We start from the raw sequence: 26493 nt of genomic DNA, 5'->3' as shown, positions 1-26493 counted from the left end.
TCACATGTTCACGATGCCTTCAGCAGTAATGGGGATCCTCACATTAGCCTTGTTTTCAGAAGTTGCTTCGAATATGATATCCAGAATGTGGAGGTTACTGATATTCACCCTGTATAAAAACCCACAATTCACCCTTGTCATTCCTCCTGACAGCCATTGCTGGGCTCTTTTCTATGCCAGCCTCGTGCTGAGCATTTGAGCCTCATGGACCTTGCCTGCTTTGGTCTCATGAGAGCCGTGCTCAGGGGTTGGATTCTCTCCATTGGATGGCATGGCAGACTGAGGATCAGACAGCTGTGATTTCCCTCAAGACCCTAAGGGCGAATATGAGCCAGAACCAGAATTTGTTTTTTTTTAATTGATATATCTAGTTGCTTGACAATGTTATGTAGGTTCAGGTGTGGGACAACCATGGTGGCTCAGAGGTTAAAGAATCTGCCTGCAATGCAGGAGACCTGGGTTTGATCCCGGGTTTGGGAAGATCCCTGGAGAAGAAAATGGCAACCTGCTCCAGTATTCTTGCCTAGAGAATTCATGGACAGAGGAGCCTGGTGGACTACAGTCTGTGGGGTCATAAAGGGTCAGATCAAATGAGCAACTAACACTTCCACTTTTCATTAGGTTCAGGCGTACAGCAAAGTGATTCAGATATATAGATATATATAGAGAGAGAGAAAGAGAGAGAGAGAGAGAGAGGTATTTTTATTTCAGATTCTTTACTCTTATAAGTTATTACAAAATATTGAGTATAGTTCCCTGTGCTATATAGTAGGTCCTTGTTGGTTGTCTATTGTATATATAGTAGAGTGTGTATATTTATGCCAAACTCCTAATTTATCCTCCACACTACTTTCCCTTTTGGTAAACATGAGTTTTTTTTTTTCTTTTTCTCTTTTTATGTCCATGAGTCTTTTTGTACAAGTTCTTTAGTATCATATTTTAGATTCCATAAATTAGTGTTATCTATGATATTTGTCTTTGTCTGACCTAGTTCATTTACTATGATTATCTCTACATCCACCCACTTGTTGCTGCAAATGTTACTATTTCATTCTTTTTTATGCAGAGCCAGAATTAGAACCCAGAGCTGCTTGATTCCCAGACTTCACGTGTGGGCCACCTACATGGTATGAATTCTAGTTTCCTCTCTCCTGAGGCCATTTGGACTTTTATACTCACTTATATTCAGAGAAGAAAAATCTTACTCTTTGGGAAAGGGATTTTAGGCACCAGCAAACAGGTAGAGGTAAGGGTGAAGAGAACCTTCATCCTGACCCTGATAGCACAGAAGAGAAAGCCTAAACCCATGAGATACCTGGACAGCTCCCACAGCCCTCTAATTTTCCCAAGCTCTGGTGGAGTTGGCCTCAGACCACTTCTGCTCTGTAAGAACACGCAAGGTTTATTCATCTTCCCTGGTGGCTCAGTCGGTAAAGAATCCGCCTGCAATGTGGGAGACCTGGGCTTGATCCCTGGGTTGGGAAGATCCCCTGGAAGAGGGCATGGCACATGCCTTCAGTACTCTTGCCTGGAGAATCCCCATGGACAGAGGAGGCTGGCAGGCTACAGGCCATGGGTGTGCAAGAAGTCAGACATGATAAGCAACTAAGCACAGCAGAGCACAGCACTCCAAGAGGAACCCTTTGTCTACATGAGTGACTCAACCAACTATGGGCTTCCCTGGTGGCTCAGCTGGTAAAGAATCTGCCTGCAATGTGGGAGACCTGGGTTCGATCCCTGTGTTAGGAAGATCCTGTGGGGAAGGGAATGGCTAGGCACAGCAATATTCTGGCCTGGAGAATTCCATGATCTGTATGGTTTGTAGGGCCGCAGAGTTGGACACAACTAAATGACTTTCACTTTCACTTTTTGGTCTTTGATATTAAACTTATGTCCCCAAAGAGATGCATTCTCTTTTTAGGGAACAAATATCTCCAAATGAAGCATCAACTCATCCTGTAAGCCTTCAAAAATTCCAGAAATGAGATGCAGTTGGGGGACTGGAGGAGATGGACACAGGTGACTCAGAGGTCTCTGCCGGTGCCAAGTGGACACCCATTTGGGCTTCCTGGACCAGATGTTCCAGGTTGACAGGGGCCCAATGCACCAAGGGTAATAACCAACTCAAACAGCAGTAGTTGAGGAATAAACATATCCAAGTCCAAGGAATATCTTGCCCCACCAGCTGGCCTCAATGTGACCTGACCTTCCCTGTGGATGCAAAGACTGGGCTCCTGTCCTTGTGAGACCTAGGGTAGTCACCGTCCTTCCCTGAACCTCAATATCCTTTTCCATACCTATTAAGCGTGTTGTCGTGAGCACCAGTGATGAGGTGCACCCGCAGTGCCAAGCCATTCGCCGGGGCCACAGTCTCCCTAGACTTTCCAGCAAAGAGGTGAAAATGACGACCTCTACGCTCTCCTGTGGCTTTGATGTCTGTTATGTTTCCAACATGGTTGTGTGACCCTCGAGTAGGCATCAGAATGAAGGAGGAAGATATGAATCTACAAATGTGTTGTCAGGACTTCCTGTGGATTTGAATGGCATAAGCTGACTCACATTGGCTTCAATAAAAATAAAAAATAAGAAGCGGGAAATGTATTTGAACTGAAATTTTTGTGGCAAGGAGGACTTCAGGCACACTTGGATCAAGGCACTATATCAATACATTGTCTCATCCCCTTTGTATAGCTTCTTTTTCTAGTGAACTTTGCCAAAACATTTGTATATAAATAGTATCTTGAGGAAAAATCAGCCCCAGGCAACATGTGGAGACCTAAAGTCCCCTTGTGAGTCATGAGATCTAGCTAAGGGGTTTTTCAGTTTTTTTTTTTTTACATTTTCAAAGGACCGATATTAGTTTGCTTAATATTTTCAATTATTTTTCTCTCCTTATTTAATTCACTCCTGCTGTAATCTTTATTGTACTCTTTCAGTGGTAACTTAGGGCTTAGTTATTCTTCTTTTTCTAATCCCTTAAGGTATAGAGATAGGTTGTTTATTTGGGTTTTTCTTGCTTCTTTATGTAGGCATTTATTGCTATTCTTCCTCACATTTTAATACTAGGATATAATGTACAACATGATGACTACAGCTAGAAGTGATGTATGACATATAGAAACTTAGTTAGAGAGCAAATTCTAAGAGTTCTCATCACAAGGAAACACTGTTGTTCTTTTTCCTTTATTTTTTATTGTGTCTATATGAGAACTTGAATGTTAGCTGAACCTATTGTCATAATCACTTCATGGTACACAGAAATCAAACCGTTGGCTTAAACTTATACAGTGATAAATGTCAATTTTTTTCTTACCAAAAAATGGAAATAGATGACTAAAAACGTGTAAACCTTTTTTATGAGAGCTGACACTTCCTGAACCCTCTGTCTGTATGGGACAATGATGACGGGGTAGCTTGGGTAGATCTACCAGCTGGAAAACATGGCCTCTTTGTTGGGGAGACATTGAGGAGTGGCCCCCACTTACCAGGAGACAGCTCCTGAGCAGAGACTTAGGGCTGAGGAGGACTGAGAAGCTGGAAGGAGGGAAGTAATGATGACCAGGTGGATGGAACAGCCTGGACAAAGGCTCAGCACTGACCCAAGCGGGCTACTGCTCAAGAGAAGTCCTGAGTTGTGAGACCTCCTTGTGTACTGTTGTGGGAGTTTGGATTGTCAGAAAATAGGATGCAGAGGAAAACTCTCATCTCTTTGCTATGGCCAGCAGGGGAAGAACCAGCTCTGACTTCAAATGGAACCCAGTTTTGCCTCTGACAGGCTGTGTTGCCCTGGAGAAGTCATTTCACCTCTCTGAGATTCAGTTGTCACACCTACTCCAAGAACCATTCACTGCATAACTCAGTAGAAATCAGAATTGAGTGAGATACAGTGTATAAAAATTTAATACAGAATTTCTCAACACCGTGTAGCAGGGATTCCAGTGTGAGAGGCTGACATTCATCTTGTGCTCACCAGTGTCAGACTCTGGTAAAGCACTTTCCACTCATTGACTCATTTAATTCTCACATCAACACAACGAGGGAGGTTTTGCTGTTAACTCCATAGGGCTGGCTTGAGGACTGGTTCTGAGAGGTTAAGTAAGTTGCCTGAGATCACACAGCTGGCAACGGCAGAGACCAAGTCAAGCTCAGCTCTGTCCAACCTCTCACCTCACTTGTGTCAGCAGCCCCAGCACAGCCTGAACTGATGTCTCTTGGGAGAGCTGGTCCAAGGCCCCTCCAGCTGCCCCAGGGGCCTCAAGGGCCCCCTATGGTGACTTGACCTTGTGGAGCATCCTTCAGACAGAAGGCCCTTGAGTGAAGCAGCGCTGGTTCAGGCCTCCGTGTGACCCTGGCCTCTCTTAACCCGAGTCTCCCTTGAGGACGAGAGCCGGTTCTTCCCTCACAGAATTGCACACAGCACTGAGATGGCTCCTTGGCAACATGGGCAAATGTTCCCTGGCCCTCTTGGCAGGAAAGTCAGATGGCCTCCTGGACAGGAGAGGCCCGGGGTCCCTGAGGTGATAGCCTGGGTCTATCCTCTGTAGCGGTGACATGGCTGTGAGTAAAGGGTTCTGTGCTCCAGACTCCAGGGCAAAGGGGAAACTGAGGACTTGCATTTTGAGAAGGGACCCGAGAGAAAACTCATCAGTCCTGGGCAGGAGAGATCAAAGCCAGGACAGCGGGACCTGCTGGGGGCTGGGGAGAGGTGGCTGAGTAGTGGGAGATGGGTCGTCTCCTCTCTGAGAAAGAGATCCCACACCCATGGGTTTAAAGCCTAGTCCTGCCAGTTGTTTCCCTGTAATCTCAATATGTCACTTGTCCTTATGAGCCTCAGTTTCCTCATCTGTCCATTGGTGACGAGATTGGTGTCTCCTGCAGAAGGGTCCTATGAGGAGGTCATGAGGTCAGGTGTGCTGGTGAAGGCAGCCCTCCATCATGGCGGTGGTGTTAGCAGAAGCAGAGTGAGGCTGTCTCCACGTGACCTTGGGTCACCTTCTTGCCCATCCTGGGCCTCAGTGTTCCTATTTTTTAAGACATGGAAGAGGGGTTGCATTATCCCCAAATTTCCTTCCAGCTACGGATCCAGGCCTCTGCTGCCCTTATTGCCCGTACCTCGCCTTCCCTGAAATCCTAGTGGAAGGAGTGCAATGGGCCACACAGGATGCAGAAATGGCTCTTTATTGCTGGGGGTGGAGGGTGACGAGCATAGTGTGTCCTGGTTGCAGGGAGGATTATCTGAGAGTGTCCTTTGACTGGGCTCAGTTGTCAGTCCTGGGAGATGGTGGCAGCACCGACCGTCCCAGAGGGAGACGGGTCAGAGATTCAGTCACGTCCCCGGGGGCCAATCTGGAAGGAGACCCTGGTGTGAGGCATGGACACCCCAGGGACCTTAACGGCTCATGTGTTCACCGGACACAGTTGCAGGAGTGGTTCCACACAAGCCCTGCGAGCTCTGAGGCTCGGGGAGGGGCTGGCACCTGTGGTTTGGGGTCTCCCTCTGGCACCTGGCACTGAGCCCTCCTCACCCCCTCACCCTCCCACCCCCTCACCTTAGCAACAATGGCCGATGTGAAAAGACTGAGCAAGGCTCAGAGGAGCCAGGGTTCAGAGCTCAACGTATGATCAGAATCAGGGGTCAGACTGAGATGCAGGTCAGCGCTCTATCCATGACCAGTGGATAGAGGCTCAGTCAGGGCTCAGTCAGCAACTGGAGTGAAAGCTATGTCTGACTGTGTTCTAGGCTCAGTCAGAGAGCAGAATCAAATGCAGTCTGGGTGTGTGTCAAGAGTCAGGACTTGGTCTGTGACCAAGATCAGGGCTCAGTCTGCTAGAGAAGGAAAAGAAGCCAAGCTTTGCTTCTGCTTCTCCACAGACCCCTGTGTGTGTGTCCGTGTGTGTGGCGGGGCAGGAGGAGGGGGTTACTGCTTATCCTCCTTTAGCCCAGGGCCCAGAGCCCGGCCCTCACCAGCAGGCAGGCATCGCAGAGGTTTTCCTCATCTGTGCTCTTTACTTTGCCTCTGGGATTTCATAAAGTTCATCTGAAAGAACAAATCAGTAGCAGGTCTCAGGTTCCAGCACTGGAAGCTGAATAGAAATTGTACACTAAAGGCTGAAACCATCCAGCGGGTCAGACTTGACAGCCATGGGACCTCTCATATATCACTCCATCTCTCTGAGCCTCAGTTACTTCATCTGTAAAATGGGTATGATGATATTACCCATCCCTACAGGGTCATTGCAAGGATCCAGTGAGATAGTATATAAGAAGCACAGAGTGATGGCCCAATGGACTGTGTCTGTGGCTATTTTCTAGAAGAACTGCTCCAGGACCCTGACACTGTTACCCCATTTCTGTTGCCCCCCCCCCCCCGCCCCACAGCCCCAGTAACCCCAGTGTTGCCAGAGACCCAGGTCAAGAAGAACTTCCAGGGGTTGGAGGTGAAGCCACAGCTTCTCATAAGAAATAAAAGGTGAGGGGTGGTGTTGATTAACAATGCCTACTGGATATTAAGCTCTTTCTGCTTTTTCTTTAAATCCACTCATCAGCTCAGCATTTTTTACAATCTCCTTTCACTTGGGAGGAACCTGAGGCTCAGAGAGGTGGAACCTGTTGACCCCCACCCCACAGTTGCTAAGAAAATATCCAGGATTTGAACCCAGATCTAGCCTGTCCTCTTTGTCACATCGTTCTGGGCAGCAGGTTCTGCCAGTGTGACAAAGGAGGAATAGAACCTCTCAGAGGCCTCAGAGGCCCTCAGTCTGCAGGGACACCTCCAGCCACACTTACCTGACTTGCTCACAACGAAGGGTCCTCAACTTCTCCAGGGTCCCCTGACCAGACCTGCCGGTGCAGCTGGCATAGAGCAGCATGCCCTCCCCTGTAAGGATGCATAGGATGCCCCCTCACCATTTCCCCAAGCTGTGACTTACCGATGCGGTTCTTAACATAATCCGCATCCAGGCTTTCAAGAAACTGTGGACCAGTGGGCACAGCTGAGAGTCACAAGGAGCCAGAGAAAGAGAGAGAGACACAGAAATGCAGGGAGGGAAGGAAAGAAAGAGGTTGTGAGGTGAGATGGGAGAAGGAAGAAGACTGGTTATTATCTGCTGTAAGCACCCTGCCTGCCGCCCACAGAGATGCTCAGTACTGGGGGCCTCAGAACTTCTGACCCTTACTTAGGATTCTAGAACAGTGGAAACCTAGAAGGCCCAAATCTGAGAACCAGAGGACACTAGAATCCTAAAACCTCAGAGTATTAGAATCCTAGAATCTTGAAGAATCTAGACTTTTAACATTCTAGAACACTATGCCCTTAGAAACCTTGACCTCTGGACTCTGAAACTTTATAGAGTGAAATGGGGCCCTGGGAACCATAGAGAAATGGTTTTGTATTTTTCACAATTTTGTGTGCCTACAATTCCCTGAGGATGTTGTTAAAATGCAAATTACTGAGCAGCAGTTCTGGGGTGTGATCTGAGTCTCCATTTCTCATGAGCGTCCACGGGAGGTCACTGTTGCTGGTCTGAGGAACACACGTTGAGCATGACTCAAGTTCAGAAAATCGCAGAGCAACATGGAGGACTTTTTTTTTTATAAAGCCAGATTCCCAGCCCCCTTCCAGAGTTGAGTAATATAGAATCTTTCAAATCTCGGGCACGTGGTATATATGGTTTCTTTATATGATGCAATGAATCTGAACTATGGTATGTACAGATTTCTTTTTATTTAAATGAATTAAAATTATATTTAATGAAGAAAAATATTAGCTAAAAGGCCTAACGGCAGTCCATGGGTATGGTAAATGGTTCAAGTGTGGACCCAGTGATTTCAGCTCATATCAGGCCCCTGGTCACCTCCTCCCCAGGCCAGGCTGAGTGAAGGGGGCAGGTAGCAACTGATTGCTCCAAGGAAGTTGGCCCTTCAGAAAGGAAGGTGCCCAGAGAGTACAGTCCAGCCAGGGGAAGTCACACCTGCCCCCACCAGGCCTGGATCTGCACCCTAGGAGTGGGGGACTCACCTCGTAATGCGTTACCAGGGACAACACTTCATTCGCAAGGTTGACTGCAAAGTCCACAACCTCGTTGAGCAGTCCATTGTGCCTGGAGAAGAGAGGAAACTGACAAAGGTCAGTGAAGTTGGCAGAGCAGCCAAGCAAGAGCAGTGGGAAGAGGGTGGAAGATGGTGGGGCACCGTGAAGCCAGGTGACTTGGGCCTCTCCCCAGGGGGATCATCACTTAGAACCTCATGGTTGACCAGCAGCCCACCCCAATAGCTCATGAGAGTCTCATCACAACCTTAAGACCTCATTGATCTAAACATCCATTCTTCTATTCATCTACCCATTCTTCCATCCATCCATTCTTCCATCCATCCATTCTTCTATCCACCCATCCATCTACCCATTCTTCCATCCATCCATGCGTCTAGTCATCCATCCATTCATTAACACATATTTAGAGAGCACCAACTCTGTGCTCAAAAACAAGACTGACTGGTGACATATAGATGAACAAAGCACAAGCAGCTCCTAACATGGTACCTGAATATTGGGTGGATAAAAGTTTCGTTTGGAGTTTTCTGCAAGAGCTTATGGAAAAACCCGAAAGACTTTTTGGCCTACCCAGTATTAACAGGTTTTCCTAAGGCTAACTCCTTCCCACCTTCAGCTCTCGGCGTAACTCTCACCTCCCCAGGGCAGCCCCTGTGGCTGCTTGCCTAAGGGAGGGCTTTCTGTCACAGCGCCCTGTTTGGTGTGCTGTTCTGCCCAGGGATGATGGCAATCGAACATTTTCCATGTGGGTTCTTTACTGCTGGACTGAACGCTCCCGTCTGCTGTTCCTTCCAGGGACTAAGCTCCGTGAGAACAAGCACCTCGCCGGCAGTCACATTCTCCTGAGCTCAGGATGGTGCCTGCCTGTATGGAGCGGCTGCTCCACACATTTTTGGCTGCAGGAATAAATGAAGTAAACTTACGATTGAATATTTAATGACAACTTGTGACAAGTAATGAGAAGGGCAGGAGTAGAATCTTTTGAGAGAGAAGAAGAGGAACCTTGTTTTAGACCCTAGACGATGAGACACAGCTGGAAATGGGATGCGGGAAAGGTGTCCTAGGTGCCTGAGCAGCCCGTGCACAAGTCTTGAGTGGAAGGAGTTTGTCTGAGGCTCAGACCAAAAGCTAGCGGGTCCAGGGAAGAGTGGGCAAGATGTGGATCCAAATCAAGTAGAGCCTAGATGACCCTGAGAGGGCCTGAGATTGCATCCAAAGTGGAAAGAAAAGCCCCCTGAGAGTTCGGAGCAGCAGAGTGGAATCCCATTTTACAGACACGGACACTGAGACCTGAAAGGCAGGATGGTTTCCCTGGCGCTACAGGCTACGCAATGTCCGGTAGGGCTCAGGCATTTGGACTGACATCTCAGTCTTTCCAAGTGCTGATAGGCTGCAGACCTATCCTATCTTTTCTTTTGGGGGTCTTTAGGTAAGGCTGTGATTAGACACCTGTTGGGCAGGATGAACTGACCTCTGCTCATGACTCAGCCTTGTTATATGCTAAGGCCAACTTGCCCCAGCCTTCAACTCCAGACTAGTTCTCTCTCAGCCAGAACCAGGATCAGCCTTTCTCCTTCCACCCTCTTCTCTGGGCTAAACATGTTCTTTCAAGCACACAGTTTAAGATGTACATTTGGTAGGTTACTGAAGATCAGTGATTTAAATTGAGATGACACAGTTTTTAAGATGTCATTTTTGAGAATTTTTCAGTGAGTAGAGGATGGTTAGGGGACAATCTGAAATTAGAGTCCATAGTAGGCATTTACTATTCATCTTGCCCTCTCCTAGCTAGAGGCAGGAAGATGAACACAGTGAATTATTATTATTATTGAGGGCCATTATGTAATATGAGATGCATCAATTCTTCAAGTAGACATAAGAATGCTAAATGTGCACATGTATCTAACGACAGAGCTTCAAAAAGCATGAAGCTAAAACAGATGAAGCTGAAAGGTGAAATATAGCAATTTACAGGTATGGTTGGAGAGGTCAGCACTCCAGTCTCAGTAAGGGGAAGAACAAAGAGATTGAAAGTCAGCAGGGGTATTATTTTTACTGAGAGCTCAGTATGTGCCAGGCTGTATGGTAAACACTTGGTTTTCTCATTTGGCTAACACAGTAGCCTGTGAGTTATGTATTCTTACCATCCTTCATTTACCGATGTGAAAACTGAAGCATCTAGAGGCTAAATTGATTACAAAACTGCAAGTTAGTTGCAAACCTAACTTGATTCCAGAGTCTAACCTCTTTTTTCCATATTCTGCTCCCTTCCAGGTAAGGAATAGGGCTGAAATTATGAGTCCCAACTCCTCTGACATCCCCACTCTGCTGAGATGTGTCGACCTGCCCTGCCCAGCACGGTGAGTTTGATGCTCTGTTGATCGCTCCTGCATTCTTCCACGACCACCTTGGAGACTTTAGTCTCTTCATCAGTTTCAACGCTGACACTGTACTGGAGGACCAAGTTGAGGGCCAAGTCGACAATCTCACCCAACACAGGCCTGCAGGGAAATAGGTTCACAGTGAACAGAGGTGGAGAAGTCTCTTCACATTGCCCACTTTAGTCTCTCTCTTATGTGGACATCATATGGGATATCTATGAACAAGTACCGAAGAAGGCAATGGCACCCCACTCCAGTACTCTTGCCTGGACAATCCCACAGACGGAGGAGCCTGGTAGGCTGCAGTCCATGGGGTCGCTAAGAGTCGGACACGACTGAGCGACTTCACTTTCGCTTTTCACTTTCATGCACTGGAGAAGGAAATGGCAACCCACTCCAGTATTCTTGCCTAGAGAATCCCGGGGACGGCGGAGCCTGGTGGGCTGCCGTCTATGGGGTCGCACAGAGTCGGACACGACGGCAGCACCCTTTATGAAGCAACTTAGAAGCAGCAGCATGAACAAGTACAGGCCTGGTGTGCTGCGGTCCATGGGGTCACAAAGAGTTGGATAGGATTTAGTTGATGAACAACAAATGGACAGTGTAAATACTATCTGTTTTCTTTATGGAATTTACATTCTTACGTTAGGAATTTTTTCTCCTGGCCACAAGGATTTGGCTCATGTGAAATTTATATAAAGTATCACACCAATGATTAAAATAAAAATGAGCACTGCACCGCACCGCCGCCATTTTGTGTCCGAGCCTGTGGAACGATTAAACCGTACGCGGAGCTGCTTCTTCGGCTGCAGCAGTGGCAGCGGAAGCCGGTGCGGGTGCGCGGCGCTGGCTGGGGACGCCGGGTGGCCGGAGCGGTGGAGCGGCGGCGGAGCGAGCGCTGCGGGGGGTATGGCGCGGAGAATGATTACAGACCTGGGTCCAAAGAACAAGATGCAGTAGCGGACAGATTGCTGACCAGAGGCTTGAGAGCTGAGTTCTGTTTTCCCTGCTCAAACTGACTTTGCAGCCACGGAGAGGAAGGGGAAACGGAAGGTGAGGCGGTTGAAGCCATTGTGGAAGAGTCTGAAACTTTCATTAAAGGAAAGGGGAGAAAGACTTACCAGAGACGCCGGGAAGGGGGCCAGGGAGAGGACGCTTGCCACCTTCCCCAGAACCAGACTGATGGTGGTGAGGTGGTCCAGGACGTCAGTAGCAGTGTACAGATGGTGATGATGGAACAGCTGGATCCTACCCTTCTTCAGATGAAGACTGAAGTCATGGAGGGTGCAGTCGCTCCAGAAGCAGAGGCTGGTGGATGATACCCAGATTATAACCTTGCATGTTGTAAATATGGAGGAACAGCCTATCAACATAGGAGAGCTTCAGCTTGTACAAGTACCTGTTCCTGTGACTGTACCTGTTGCTACCACTTCAGTAGAAGGACTTCAGGGGGCTTAAGAGAAGGAAGTGTCTAAAGAGGGCCTTGCAGAAAGTGAACCCGTGATATGTCACACCTTACCTTTGTCTGAAGGGTTTCAAGTGGTAACAGCGGGGGCCAATGGAGAGGTGGAGACCGTACAGCAAGGGGAACTTCCACCTCAGGAAGATCCTAGTTGGCAAAAAGACCCAGACTATCAGCCACCAGCCAAAAAAAAAACAAAGAAAACCAAAAAGAGCAAACTGCATTACACAGAGGAGGGCAAAGATGTGGATGTGTCTGTGTATGATTTTGAGGAAGAGCAGTGGGAGGGTCTGCTGTCAGAGGTTAATGCAGAGAAAGTGGTTGGTAACATGAAGCCTCCAAAGCCAACAAACATTAAAAAGAAAGGTGTAAAGAAGACATTCCAGTGTGAGCTTTGCAGTTATACATGTCCACGGCGTTCAAATTTGGATCGGCATATGAAAAGTCACACTGATGAGAGACCACATAAGTGCCATCTCTGTGGCAGGGCATTCAGAACAGTCACCCTTCTGAGGAATCACCTTAACACACACACAGGTACTTGTCCTCACAAGTGCCCAGACTGTGATATGGCCTTTGTGACTAGTGGAGAATTGGTGCGGCATCGTCGTTACAAACACACCCATGAGAAGCCATTTAAGTGTTCCACGTGCGATTACGCCAGTGTAGAAGTCAGCAAATTAAAACGTCACATTCGCTCTCACACTGGGGAGCGTCCTTTCCCGTGCAGCTTGTGCAGTTATGCCAGCAGGGACACATACAAGCTGAAAAGGCACATGTGAACCCATTCAGAGGAAAAACCTTATGAATGTTATATTTGTCATGCACGGTTTACCCAAAGTGCTACCATGAAGATGCACATTTTACAGAAGCACACAGAAAATGTGGCCAAAGTTCACTGTCCCCACTGTGACACTGTCATGGCCCGAAAAAGTGATCTGGGTGTCCACTTGCGAAAGCAGCATTCCTACATTGAGCAGGGCAAGAAATGCCGGTACTGTGATACTGTGTTTCATGAGTGCTATGCCCTCATCCAGCACCAGAAGTCACACAAGAATGAGAAGTGCTTTAAGTGTGATCAGTGTGATTATGCTTGCAGACAGGAGAGGCACATGATCATGCACAAGCGCACCCACACCAGGGAGAAGCCTTACGCCTGCAGCCACTGCGACAAGACCTTCCGTCAGAAACAGCTCCTTGACATGCACTTCAAACACTATCATGACCCCAACTTTGTCCCTGCGGCCTTTGTCTGTTCTAAGTGTGGGAAAACATTTACACGCTGGAATACTATGGCAAGACCTGCGGATAATTGTGCTGGTCCAGATGGTGTAGAAGGGGAAAATGGAGGAGAAACAAAGAAGAGTAAACATGGAAGAAAGAGAAAGATATGTTCTAAAAAGGAGGACTCCTCTGACAGTGAAAATGCTGAGCCAGACTTGGATGACCATGAGGATGAGGAGGAGCCTGACATGGAGATTGAACCTGAGCCAGAGCCCCAGCCAGTGACCCCAGCCCCACCACCTGCCAAGAAATGGAGAGGACGCCCCCCTGGCAGAACCAACCAGCCCAAACAGACCCAGCCCATCATTCAGGTCGAAGACCAGAATATGAATAATGCAATAAATGAGATCAAAAACACTCTGGAGGCAACAAATAGTAGAATAACAGAGGCAGAATATAGGATTAGTGAATTAGAAGATAGAATGGTAGAAATAAATGAATCAGAGAGGAAAAAAGAAAAACAAATTAAAAGAAATGAAGACAATCTCAGAGACCTCCAGGACAATATTAAACACTACAACATTCGAATCATAGGAGTCCCAGAAGAAGAAGACAAAAAGAAAGGCCATGAGAAAATGCTTGAGGAGATAATAGTTGAAAACTTCCCTAAAATGGGGAAGGAAATAATCACTCAAGTCCAAGAAACCCAGAGACTCCCAAACAGGATAAACCCAAGGCGAAACACCCCAAGACACATATTAATCAAATTAACAAAGATCAAACACAAAGAACAAATATTAAAAGCAGCAAGGGAAAAACAACAAATAACACATAAGGGAATTCTCATAAGGATAACAGCTGATCTTTCAATAGAAACCCTTCAATCCAGGATGGAATGGCAAGACATACTTAAAGTGATGAAAGAAAATAACCTACAACCCAGATTATTGTACCCAGCAAGCATCTCATTCAAATATGAAGGAGAAATCAAAAGCTTTACAGACAAGCAAAAGCTGAGAGAATTTAGCACCACCAAACCAGCTCTCCAACAAATGCTAAAGGATCTTCTCTAGACAGGAAACACAAAAAGGGTGTATAAATTCGAACCCAAAACAATAAAGTAAATAGCAACGGGATCATACTTATCAATAATTACCTTAAATGCAAATGGGTTGAATGCCCCAACCAAAAGACAAAGACTGGCTGAATGGGTACAAAAACAAGACCCCTACATATGTTGTCTACAAGAGACCCACCTCAAAACAGGGGACACATACAGACTGAAAGTGAAGGGCTGGAAAAAGATTTTCCATGCAAATAGAGACCAAAAGAAAGCAGGAGTGTCAATACTCATATCAGATAAAATAGACTTTAAAACAAAGGCTGTGAAAAGAGACATAGAAGGTCACTACATAATGATCAAAGGATCAATCCAAGAAGAAGATATGACAATTATAAATATATATGCACCCAACATAGGAGCACTGCAATATGTAAGACAAATGCTAACAAATATGAAAGGAGAAATTAACAATAACACAATAATAGTGGGAGACTTTAATACCCCACTCACACCTATGGATAGATCAACTAAACAGAAAATTAACAAGGAAACACAAACTTTAAATGATACAATAGACCAGTTAGACCTAATTGATATCTATAGGACATTTCATCCCAAAACAATGAATTTCACCTTTTTCTCAAGCGCACACGGAACCTTCTCCAGGATAGATCACATCCTGGGCCATAAATCTAGTTTTGGTAAATTCAAAAAAATAGAAATCATTCCAAGCATCTTTTCTGACCTCAATGCAGTAAGATTAGATCTCAATTACAGGAGAAAAACTATTAAAAATTCCAACATATGGAGGCTGAACAACACGCTGTTGAATAACCAACAAATCACAGAAGAAATCAAAAAAGAAATCAAAATTTGCATAGAAACGAATGAAAATGAAAACACAACAACCCCAAACCCCTGGGACACTGTAAAAGCAGTCCTAAGGGGAAAGTTCATAGCAATACAGGCATACCTCAAGAAACAAGAAAAAAGTCAAATAAATAACCTAACCCTACACCTAAAGCAACTAGAAAAGGAAGAAGTGAAGAACCCCAGGGTTAGTAGAAGGAAAGAAATCTTAAAAATTAGGGCAGAAATAAATGCAAAAGAAACAAAAGAGACCATAGCAAAAGTCAACAAAGCCAAAAGCTGGTTCTTTGAAAGGATAAATAAAATTGCAAACCATTAGCCAGACTCATCAAGAAACAGAGGGAGAAAAATCAAATCAATAAAATTAGAAATTAAAATGGAGAGATCACAACAGACAACACAGAAATACAAAGGGTCATAAGAGACTACTATCAGCAATTATATGCCAATAAAATGGACAACGTGGAAGAAATGGACAAATTCTTAGAAAAGTACAACTTTCCAAAACTGGACCAGGAAGAAATAGAAAATCTTAACAGACCCGTCACAAGCACAGAAATTGAAACTGTAATCAAAAATCTTCCAGCAAACAAAAGCCCAGGTCCAGACGGCTTCACAGCTGAATTCTACCAAAAATTTAGAGAAGAGCTAACACCTATCCTACTCAAACTCTTCCAGAAAATTGCAGAGGAAGGTAAACTTCCAAACTCATTCTATGAGGCCACCATCACCCTAATACCAAAACCTGACAAAGATCCCACAAAAAAAGAAAACTACAGGCCAATATCACTGATGAACATAGGTGCAAAAATCCTTAACAAAATTCTAGCAATCAGAATCCAACAACACATTAAAAAGATCATACACCAGGACCAAGTGGGCTTTATCCCAGGGATGCAAGGATTCTTCAATATCCACAAATCAATCAATGTAATACACCACATTAACAAATTGAAAATTAAAAACCATATGATTATCTCAATAGATGCAGAGAAAGCCTTTGACAAAATTCAACATCCATTTATGATGAAAACTCTCCAGAAAGCAGGAATAGAAGGAACATACCTCAACATAATCAAAGCTATATATGACAAACCCACAGCAAACATTATCCTCAATGGTGAAAAATTGAAAGCTTTTCCTCTAAAGTCAGGAACAAGACAAGGGCGCCCACTTTCACCATTACTATTCAACATAGTTTTGGAAGTTTTGGCCACAGCAATCAGAGCAGAAAAAGAAATAAAAGGAATCCAAATTGGAAAAGAAGAAGTAAAGCTCTCACTGTTTGCAGATGACATGATCCTCTACATAGAAAACCCTAAAGACTCCACCAGAAAATTACTAGAACTAATCAATGAATATAGTAAAGTTGCAGGATATAAAATCAACATACAGAAATCCCTCATTCCTATACACTAATAATGAGAAAACAGAAAGAGAAATTAAGGAAACAATTCCATTCACCATTGCAATGAAAAGAATAAAATACTTAGGAATATATCTACCTAAAGAAACCAAAGACCTATATATAGAAAACTATAAAACACAGGTGAAAGAAATAAAAGAGGACACTAATGGATGGAGGAATATACCATGTTCATGGATTGGAAGAATCAATATAGTGAAAATGAGTATACTACCCAAAGCAATTTATAGATTCAATGCAATCCCTATCAAGCTACCAACGGTATTCTTCACAGAGCTAGAACAAATAATTTCACAATTTGTATGGAAATACAAAAAAACCTCGAATAGCCAAAGCAATCTTGAGAAAGAAGAATGGAACTGGAGGAATCAACCTGCCTGACTTCAGGCTCTACTACAAAGCCACAGTCATCAAGACAGTATGGTACTGGCACAAAGAGAGAAATATAGATCAATGGAACAAGATAGAAAGCCCAGAGATAAATCCACGCACATATGGACACCTTATCTTTGACAAAGGAGGCAAGAATATACAATGGATTAAAGACAATCTCTTTAACAAGTGGTGCTGGGAAAACTGGTCAACCACTTGTAAAAGACTGAAACTAGAGCACTTTCTAACACCATACACAAAAATAAACTCAAAATGGATTAAAGATCTAAATGTAAGACCAGAAACTATAAAACTCCTAGAGGAGAAAATAGGCAAAACACTCTCCGACATACATCACAGCAGGATCCTCTATGAGTCACCTCCCAGAATATTGGAAATAAAAGCAAAAATAAACAAATGGGACCTAATTAAACTTAAAAGCTTCTGCACAACAAAGGAAACTATAAGCAAGGTGAAAAGACAGCCTTCAGAATGGGAGAAAATAATAGCAAATGAAGCAACTGACAAACAACTAATCTCAAAAATATACAAGCAACTCCTACAGCTCAACTCCAGAAAAATAAATGACCCAATCAAAAAATGGGCCAAAGAACTAAATAGACATTTCTCCAAAGAAGACATATAGATGGCTAACAAACACATGAAAAGATGCTCAACATCACTCATTATCAGAGAAATGCAAATCAAAACCACTATTAGGTACCATTTCACGCCAGTCAGAATGGCTGCCATCCAAAATTCTACAAGCAATAAATGCTGGAGAGGGTGTGGAGAAAAGGGAACCCTCTTACACTGTTGGTGGGAATGCAAACTAGTACAGCCACTATGGAGAACAATGTGGAGATTCCTTAAAAAACTGGAAATAGAACTGCCTTATGATCCAGCAATCCCACTGCTGGGCATACACACTGAGGAAACCAGAAGGGAAAGAGACACGTGTACCCCAATGTTCATCGCAGCACCGTTTATAATAGCCAGGACATGGAAGCAACCTAGATGTCCATCAGCAGATGAATGGATAAGAAAGCTGTGGTACATATACACAATAGAGTATTACTTAGCCATTAAAAAGAATACATTTGAGTCAGTTCTAATGAGGTGGATGAAACTGGAGCTTATTATACAGAGTGAAGTAAGCCAGAAAGAAAAACACCAATACAGTATACTAACACATATATATGGAATTTAGAAAGATGGTAACAATAACCCTGTATACGAGACAGCAAAAGAGACACTGATGTATAGAACAGTCTTATGGACTCTGTGGGAGAGGGAGAGGGTGGGAAGATTTGGGAGAATGGCATTGAAACATGTATAATATCATATATGAAACGAGTTGCCAGTCCAGGTTCGATGCACAATACTGGATGCTTGGGGCTGGTGCACTGGGACGACCCAGAGGGATGGTATGGGGAGGGAGGAGGGAGGAGGGTTCAGGATGGGGAGCACATGTATACCTGTGGCGGATTCATTTTGGTATATGGCAAAACCAATACAACATTGTAAAGTTAAAAAAAAGCTAGCACATCTAGGGCAGAGTGGGCAAGGTGTAGACCCAGATCAGGTAGAGCCTAGATGGCCCTGGGAGGGCCCGAGTTTTCACCCATAGTAGAGAGAAAGCCCCCAGAGTGTTTGGAGAAGTAGAGTGGAATTAGACACTGAGTGGATAATTCCACAGAGTGGATATAGACACTGAATCCAAGAAGGCAGGATGGTTTCCCTGGGACTATAGGCTATGCAGGGTCCAGCAGGGCTCAGGCATTTGGATTTACATCTCAGTCTTTCCAAGTAATGATAGGCTGTTGCTGCTGCTGTTGCTGCTAAGTTGCTTCAGTTGTGTCCGACTCTGCGACCCCATAGACGGCAGCCCACAAGGCTCCCCGGTCCCTGGGATTCTCCAGGCAGGAACACTGGAGTGGGTTTCCATTTCCTTCTCCAATGCATGAAAGTGAATAGTGAAAGTGAAGTCGCTCAGTCGTGTCCAACTCTTCACGACCCCATGGACTGAACCTACCAGGCTCCTCCGCCCATGGGATTTTCCAAGCAAGAGTACTGCAGTGGGGTGCCATTGCCTTCTCCGACGATAGGCTGCAGAGCCTATCTTTAGTTTTAGGGGTGTCTTAGGCAACCTGTGGTCAGATCCCTTGTTGAGGCAGGATTCACTGACGTCTGCTCATGGTTCTACCTTGTTCTTTGCCAAGGCCAACCTTCCCCAGCCTTCAGCTTCCAGATCGCTTCTCTCCCAGCCATGACCAGGATCAGCCTTTCTCCTTCCACCCTCTTGCCTGGGCTAAACATGCTTTTTCAAGCACACAGTTTAAGACATAGATTTGACGGGTTACCAGAGATAAGTGATTGAAATGGAGAGGATTAAGTTTTCAAGATCTCATTTCAAATATGAAATTAGAGCCCGTGGTAGGTATTTACTACTCTCTTGCCATCTCTAGTAACTAGTGGCAAGAAGGTAAACACAGTGAATTATTATTATTATTATTGAGGGACATTATGTAATATGAGAAGGGTCAGTTCTTCGAGTGGACATAACAGTGTTAAATGTGCAGGCATCTAACAACATAACTTCAAAAAAGCATGAAACAAAACACATAAAGTTGAAGGTGAAATACAGCAATTCACAGTCATGGTCAGAGAGGTTAACACTCCTGTCTCAGTCAGTATGGATATTATCATTACCTGAGAGCTTAGTATGTTGCAGCCTATATGCTAAACACTCATTTTCTCATTTGGCTAACACAGTAGGCTATGAGTTAGGTATTATTACCATCCTCAGTTTACAGATGTGAAAGCTGAAGCAGCTAGAGGCTAAATTGATTACAAAACCACAAGGAAGTGGCAAAGCTAGCTTGACTCCAGAGTCTTCCTCTTCTTTACATTACTATGCTCCCTCCCAGGTAAGGAATAGGACTGAAATTTTGGGTCCCAGGCCCTCTGAGATCCCACAGCTCTACTGAGATGTGTGGACCTGACCTGCCCAGCATGGTGAGTGAGATACTGTGTTGATCATTCCTTCATTCTTCCATGACCACCTGGGAGACACCAGTCTCTTCATCAGTTTCAACGTGGACACAAAACTTGAGGACCAAATCGACAATCTCACCCAACACAGGCCTGCAGGGAAATAGATTCACAGTGAACAGAAATGGAGAAGTCTCGTCATATTGCCCACCTTATTCTCTCTTTTATGTGGACATTATATGGGATCTCTATGAACAAGGACATGGAAGCTTGGTGTACTGAAGTCTGTCAAACAGGACTTAGTGACTGAACAACACATGGACAATGTCAATATTTTCTGTTTTCTTTGTGGAATCTATATTCTCACATTAGGAGTTTCTTCTCCTGGCCACAAGGGTTTGGCTTGTGAAATTTCTATAGTGTATCACACCAATGATTAAAATAAAAATAAGATCTAACATTTCTTAAGAAAAATGCTGCATTAGGTATTTCCAAAACAATTGTTTTACCTGAATTAATCCGTTTAATCTTGATAGCAATACCATGAGAAGAAAGCACTATTATTATCTCTGTTTTCAGAATGAGGAAACATGTGGTGTAGAGAAGTTAAGTCACTATCTCAAGATCTCATAACTAATGAATGATGAAGTCATAGTGCACTTTAATTTATAAAGACTCTTCTACACATCCTCATTTTCTATCTCTTTGTAGCTTCAAAGTAATTAAAATACTTAGAAATTGTATTTCCACATAATTTTCACATGCTCTTCATTACATGCTGTACACTGATTTTTTAAAATATAAATTTATCTATTTTAATTGGAGGCTAATTACTTTACAATATTGTATTGGTTTTGCCATACATCAACATGTATTCGCCACGGGTGTACACGTGCTCCCCATCCTGAACCCCCCTTCCACCTCTCTCCCCATACCATCCCTCTGGGTCACTGATTTTTAAAGAGAATCTTGAGAGACAAAATGATGCTGGAGGAAACTTTGCCAAAGAGTTATAAAATCTCAATTTTCAAATTTTATAATTAGATAAGTGTTTTGACTTTGGAAATATATTTCAAGGAGGAGTTTTCAAAAGGGATTTGTTTATGGGCAAAGTTTCTTAGAACATTTTAAGGGTGAGGATTCTAGAGTTACAAAGTCCTCCTTATTTTATAGATGGGGAGACTAAGGCAGAGGCAAAGAAAAGTGCCTTATTCCAGATTGGAGATTCATTGACCATATCTTACTGCATCTCCCAAACCACAGATTCTAAACCATACTCACAGTTTCACGTTGATGTCAGCAGTGATGGGGGTCCTCACTTCAGTGTTGTTTCCACAAGTCGCTTCTAATGTGATATCCAGGATGTGCAGGTTACTGATTTTCACCCTGTGCAAAAACCACGATTCACCCTTGTCATTCCTCTTGACCGCCATTTCCGGGCTCCTCTCTGTGTCAGCATTGTGCTGAGCATTTGAGCCTCATGGACCTTGCCTGCTTTGGTCTTCATGAGAGCCGTGCTCAGGGGTTGGATTCTCTCCATTGGATGGCATGGCAGACTGAGGATCAGACAGCTGTGATTTTCCTCAAGACTCCAAGGGTGAATATGTGCCAGAGGTGGATTTTCTTTTAAATTGATATATAGTTGCTTTACAATGTTGTGTGAGGTTCAGGTGAGAGGCTTCCATGGTAATTCAGAGGGTAAAGAATCTGCTTGCAATGCAGGAGACCCAGGTTTGATCCCTGATTGGGAAGATCCTCTGGAGAAGGAAATGACAACCCACCCCAGCATTCCTGCCTAGACAAACATGGACAGGGGAGCCTGGTGGGCTATGGGGTCGCAAAGAGTCAGACAAGACTGAGTGACTAACACGCTCACTTTTCTTTAAGTTCAGGTGTACAGCAAAGTGATTGAGATATAGATATATGTAGATATAGAGGTATTTTTATTTCAGATACTTTCCCCTTATAGATTATACAAAATATCTCAGTATAGTTCCCTGTGCTATATAGTAGGTCCTTGTTAGTTGTCTATTGTATATACAGTAGTATGTGTATATTTATGCCAAACTCATAATTTATCCTCCACCCTGTTTTCTCTTTTGTTAGCCATGAGTTTTTTTTTTTATCTCCATGTGTCTGTTTTGTACAAGTTCTTTTCTATCATATTGTATTACCATACATTAGTCATATCTATGATATTTGTGTTTGTCTGACCTACATCGTTTTGTATGATATCTCTGCTGCTGCTGCTGTTAAGTCGCTTCAGTCATGTCCGACTCTGTGCGACCCCATAGACGGCAGTCCACCAGGCTCCCCCATCCCTGGGATTCTCCAGGCAAGAACACTGGAGTGGGTTGCCATTTCCTTCTCCAATGCATGAAAGTGAAAAGTGAAAGTGAAGTCGCTCTGTCGTGTCTGACTCCTAGTGACCCCATGGACTGCAGCCCACCAGGCCCCTCCATCCATGGGATTTTCCAGGCAAGATGATATCTCTACATCTATCCATTTGTTGCTGAAAATGTTATTTCATTCTTTTTTATGCAGAGACAGAATTAGAACCTGGAATGTCTTGACTCCAAACTTCATGTGCGGCTGCCTGCTAAGCTGCTAAGTCGCTTCAGTCGTGTCCGACACTCAGCGACCCCAAGGACTGCAGCCTTCCAGGCGCCTCCGTCCATGGGATTTTCCAGGCAGGAGGACAGGCTGCCTATGTGGTGTGAATTCTACTTTCTTCTCTCCTGAGACTGTTCAGACTTTTATACTCAGCTATATTCGGAGAAGAAAAGTCTTATTCCTTGGGAATGGGACTTTAGGTACCAGAAAACATGTAGAGGTGGCGGTGAAGAGAACCTTCATCCTGACCCTGAAATCACAAAAGGAGAACTCCCAAACTCATGAGAGCCAAACAGGGCCTGCAGCCCTGACTCTAATTTTCCCATGCTCTAGTAGAGTTGGCCTCAGACCACTTCTGCTCTGCAAGAACAGGGGATCTTCCCAACCCAGGGATCAAACCCAGGTCTCCTGTGTTGCAGGTGGATTCTTTACCAGCTGAGCCACCAGAGAAACCCAAGAATGCTGGAGTAGGTAGCCTATCCCTTCTCCAGTGGATCTTCCCCACCCAGGAATTGAACTGGGGTCTCCTGCATTGCAGGCAGTTTCTTAACCAGCTGAGCTACCAGGCAAGCCTTCTGAGAAAAACACAAGGTTTATTCAACTTTCTGTCTTTCATGTTAAACTTATATCCCCAAGGAGATCTATTCTCTTTCCTGGGAACAAAGATCTCCAAATGAAGCATTAACTCACCTGGTAAGTCTGTACACTACCCGAAAAATTCCAGAAATGAGTTGTTCCAATAAGTTCTCAGTTTCCTCAGCCTTCTCCTGGCTCTCCTCAGAAGTATTGGATTCCTGCGGAAGCGTGAAATCAGTCTTCAATTGCTGAACGATAGCTGCAAAACAGTCTCCATTTAGTGTGGTACACAGCTTAAGAAGCAGGTCCTAGGCACCAGGTACTAAATGAGACAATTTGCCTATGTTATTTCATTTAATCTTTGTAACAAATCCACAAAGTCGGTATTACTAATATCTGCAGTTTCAGATGGGGAAATAAAATATCAGAAGTTTAAGAAATGAATCAAACTCACACAGCTAGGAGACCTTGTTCTTTCTACACTGCCTTCACACTAATATATACTTGTTATATGTCAACAGAGCAATCAACCCACTGAACAGGCAATAAGTCTTGATTGCACATCAGCATCTAGTAGTGAAGCACTAATGAGCTGCTCATGCAAACAAAATAAACTTAGAAAAGAATAAGAATTGGAGAATCTAGAATCAAAGGAAATATACCAATATAAATAATGAAAGTGGCAAATAGGAATCCCTGAATGACAGCTTTGCATGAGGCCTAGAAAGAGATGACGCATATAGGAGAACAAGGACAGAGTCCTAATGGGCAGAGGAAGAGGGATTTGATAGAGCCAGTGACGTGGCAGATGTAGAATGGCACATTTCAAAAGTATTGAGATAATCTCTGTGGAAAATAATTCATGTGAGAAACAACAAGGCAACAACTAGCTGAAAGAATAAGAAAGAGCTGCACAAAAATGTATGTAATCAAAGCACTGCAATGTGGCTTTGCAAAGGGCAGTACCTAGTTATAGTGATGCAGGGATGAAATGTATCTGGTCCTATAACTTACTAAGTAACTTTGATGCAGACACTTCTGCTTCTGAGCTCAGTTTTATCAGTAGAAGCTGGAAAGTGGGTCCCTCCTGTATCTTTCAAGTTGCCATGCTTCTATAGTGGCTCAGATGGTAAAAAAAATCTGCCTCCAATGGAGAAGACCTGGGTTCAGTCCCTGGGTTGGGAAGATCCCTTGGAGAAGGAAATGGCAACCCAGTCCAGTATTCTTGCCTGGAGAATGCCATGGACAGTAGAGCCTGGCAGGCTATAGGCTATGGGGTCACAAAGAGTTGGATACAACGGAGCAACTATCGCACAGTCCCTCTCAAGCCCTGGCAAGTTTTGAAGGGCAGTAATTTTCAGAATTTAGCTTCTCATGTAAAGAATGATTAGCAGTGTGCTAGTAATATTTCCAAAAAGTGAAAAGAAGACCAAGTTCTTTCAAGAAATCAGAATTACTAGGAAATATACACTAGAAAGTTAGGTAATTTTAAAGCTACCTGGTCTAGGTAGGAATCTTTTTGCAATTAGTTAATACAAATTACTAAGAAAATTGAATGACCCAAAGAAGAATATGCTACAAATACAATTTAAATATTTAAATTGCAATATATAAATGGCTAATAAACTATGAAAAAAATGAGCCAATTCTTTCATAATTAGAGGAATACTGAAATGAATTATAACCTTTCATCTGTGAGCCTGGAAAAAATTTCAGTTGTCCAAACCAGTGCTGTCAAGAGTAGAAAAAAAAGATACTCTCACAGATGATTAGAGAAACTATTAACATATGGGATTATTTTCAATATGTTCAGCTCAGTTCAGTTCAGTTCAGTTGCTCAGTCATGTCTGACTCTTTGCGACCCCATGGACTGCTGCATGCCAGGCCTCCCTGTCCATCACCAACTCCCTGAGTTAACTCAAACTCTTGTCCATCGAGTCAGCGATGCCATACAACCATCTCATCCTCTGTCATCCCCTTCTCCTCTCGCCGTCAATCTTTCTCAGCAACAGGGTCTTTTCAAATAGTCAGTTCTTTGCATCAGGTGGCCAAAGTATTGGAGTTTCAGCTTCAACATCAGTCCTTCCAATGAATATTGAGGATTGCTTTCTTTTAGGATGCACTGGTTGGATCTCCTGGGAGACCAAAGGACTCTCAAGAGTCTTCTCCAACACCAGCATCAATTCTTTGGCACTTAGCTTTCTTTATAGTCCAACTCTCACAAGAATACATGACTACTGCAAAAACCATAGCCTTGACTAGACGGACTTTTGTTGGCTAAGTGATGTTTGTGCTTTTTAATATGCTGTCTAGATTGGTCATAATTTTGTACTGTATTTTAAAATATGCATACCTTTTGAACTTTTGAAATGTCACCTTTAGGAATTTATCCTATGAATATTTATCATAGTTTATCATGATACAAGATGCAAAGTGATATTCAGTAAAGTAATGCCTGTTTCTAGGAACCAGTTAGTCACCTCTCTTGGTAAACCACCCATAAGGTGCACTCCTGCTGGCAGCCTTTGCTAATACAGGCTTAGTGTTTAGGAAGCAAGCTCCCAGGTGCCACTGATCATCCCTGTTGTGACTCACTTTCAAGTGTACTGTCAAGGTTGTCAAGTCCTTTCTCAAGACCAGATTGCAGCTTCCTCAGAACATCCTTGCCAAGACTGTCAAGAAGAGATGCTGAGGTCCTGGCAAGCAGGCCGAACAAGAGAACAAGTTTCCAAAGCTGAACCATCTTGTCCTGACACCTGGACAGTCATGGGAGGATCAGGAGTGAGAATTACCCACAGGGAAACAGGATCTCGGATGAGCACCTATCACTCTTACATTCAACAGTTCTTGAAGATAGACGTGGCTATCTGCTCTCTTATAGACGGGCAGCCCAGGTGAGGAAGCTACAGAAACTTTCTTGCCCAGAGATAAACAACCAGTGAATGAAGGAGCTACGATGTGAAAAGTCAGGTCAATTCTCTTCACTGAAGGTCCTTTGCACATGCTGGCTTCTCTGCCTGGAACACTTTCCTCTTCTTTTCATTTTTAGCTGAGTCACTTCTTACTGACTTTTCAGCTTCAGAAGGCCGTCATGTCCTCTAGACCTCTCACCAGAGTCTGTGATAGGGGGCCCCACTCCACCATCTTGCTGCCTTCATTCACTGTGCAGAGTCCTGGGTACCAATTAGTGACAAATTGCCTGCCTTCCCTACCAGGCTGTGACTTCCTTAGAGGAGGGATTGTGACTTATTTCATGGTTGAAATCCCAACTTACAGCAAAAAACCTGCACCTACAACAGTGTTAGTGTTGGTCACTGAGTCATGTCCAACTCTTTGTGACCCCATGGATTGTATCCGCCAGGCTCCTCAAACCATAGGATTCTCCAGGCAAGAATACTGGAGTGGGTGGTGTGCCCTCCTTGAGGGGATCTTCCCATCCCAGGGACCAAACCCACGTCTCT

The 26493-nt window shown here is 44.2% G+C and overlaps 2 protein-coding genes across 2 annotated transcripts; one reads left to right on the top strand and one right to left on the bottom strand.

The window, feature by feature from the left end:
• On the bottom strand, positions 1-25775 carry LOC129625217 (short palate, lung and nasal epithelium carcinoma-associated protein 2A-like). Its single transcript, XM_055543334.1, has 10 exons — positions 25628-25775; positions 23147-23291; positions 21125-21229; positions 10376-10552; positions 8019-8100; positions 7451-7523; positions 6931-6993; positions 6788-6878; positions 2298-2375; positions 1-109 (listed from the first exon to the last, which is right to left on the bottom strand). Exons 1-10 carry the CDS (start codon positions 25773-25775, stop codon positions 1-3), a joined length of 1071 nt encoding a protein of 356 aa, XP_055399309.1.
• LOC129626146 (transcriptional repressor CTCF-like) lies at positions 11452-19122 on the top strand (the record flags this gene model as incomplete). Its single annotated transcript, XM_055545356.1, is given in 3 exon segments — positions 11452-11741; positions 11743-13513; positions 19117-19122. Coding segments are annotated over 3 exon segments (2067 nt in total), but the record flags the coding sequence as incomplete, so codon positions are not given.
• Positions 25776-26493: the final 718 nt, after the last annotated feature.

The sequence above is a fragment of the Bubalus kerabau genome, chromosome 13 (assembly GCF_029407905.1).
Source record: "Bubalus kerabau isolate K-KA32 ecotype Philippines breed swamp buffalo chromosome 13, PCC_UOA_SB_1v2, whole genome shotgun sequence".
In the NCBI taxonomy this organism is placed as follows: domain Eukaryota; kingdom Metazoa; phylum Chordata; class Mammalia; order Artiodactyla; family Bovidae; genus Bubalus; species Bubalus kerabau.
This window is presented reverse-complemented; position numbering and strand designations above follow the sequence as displayed.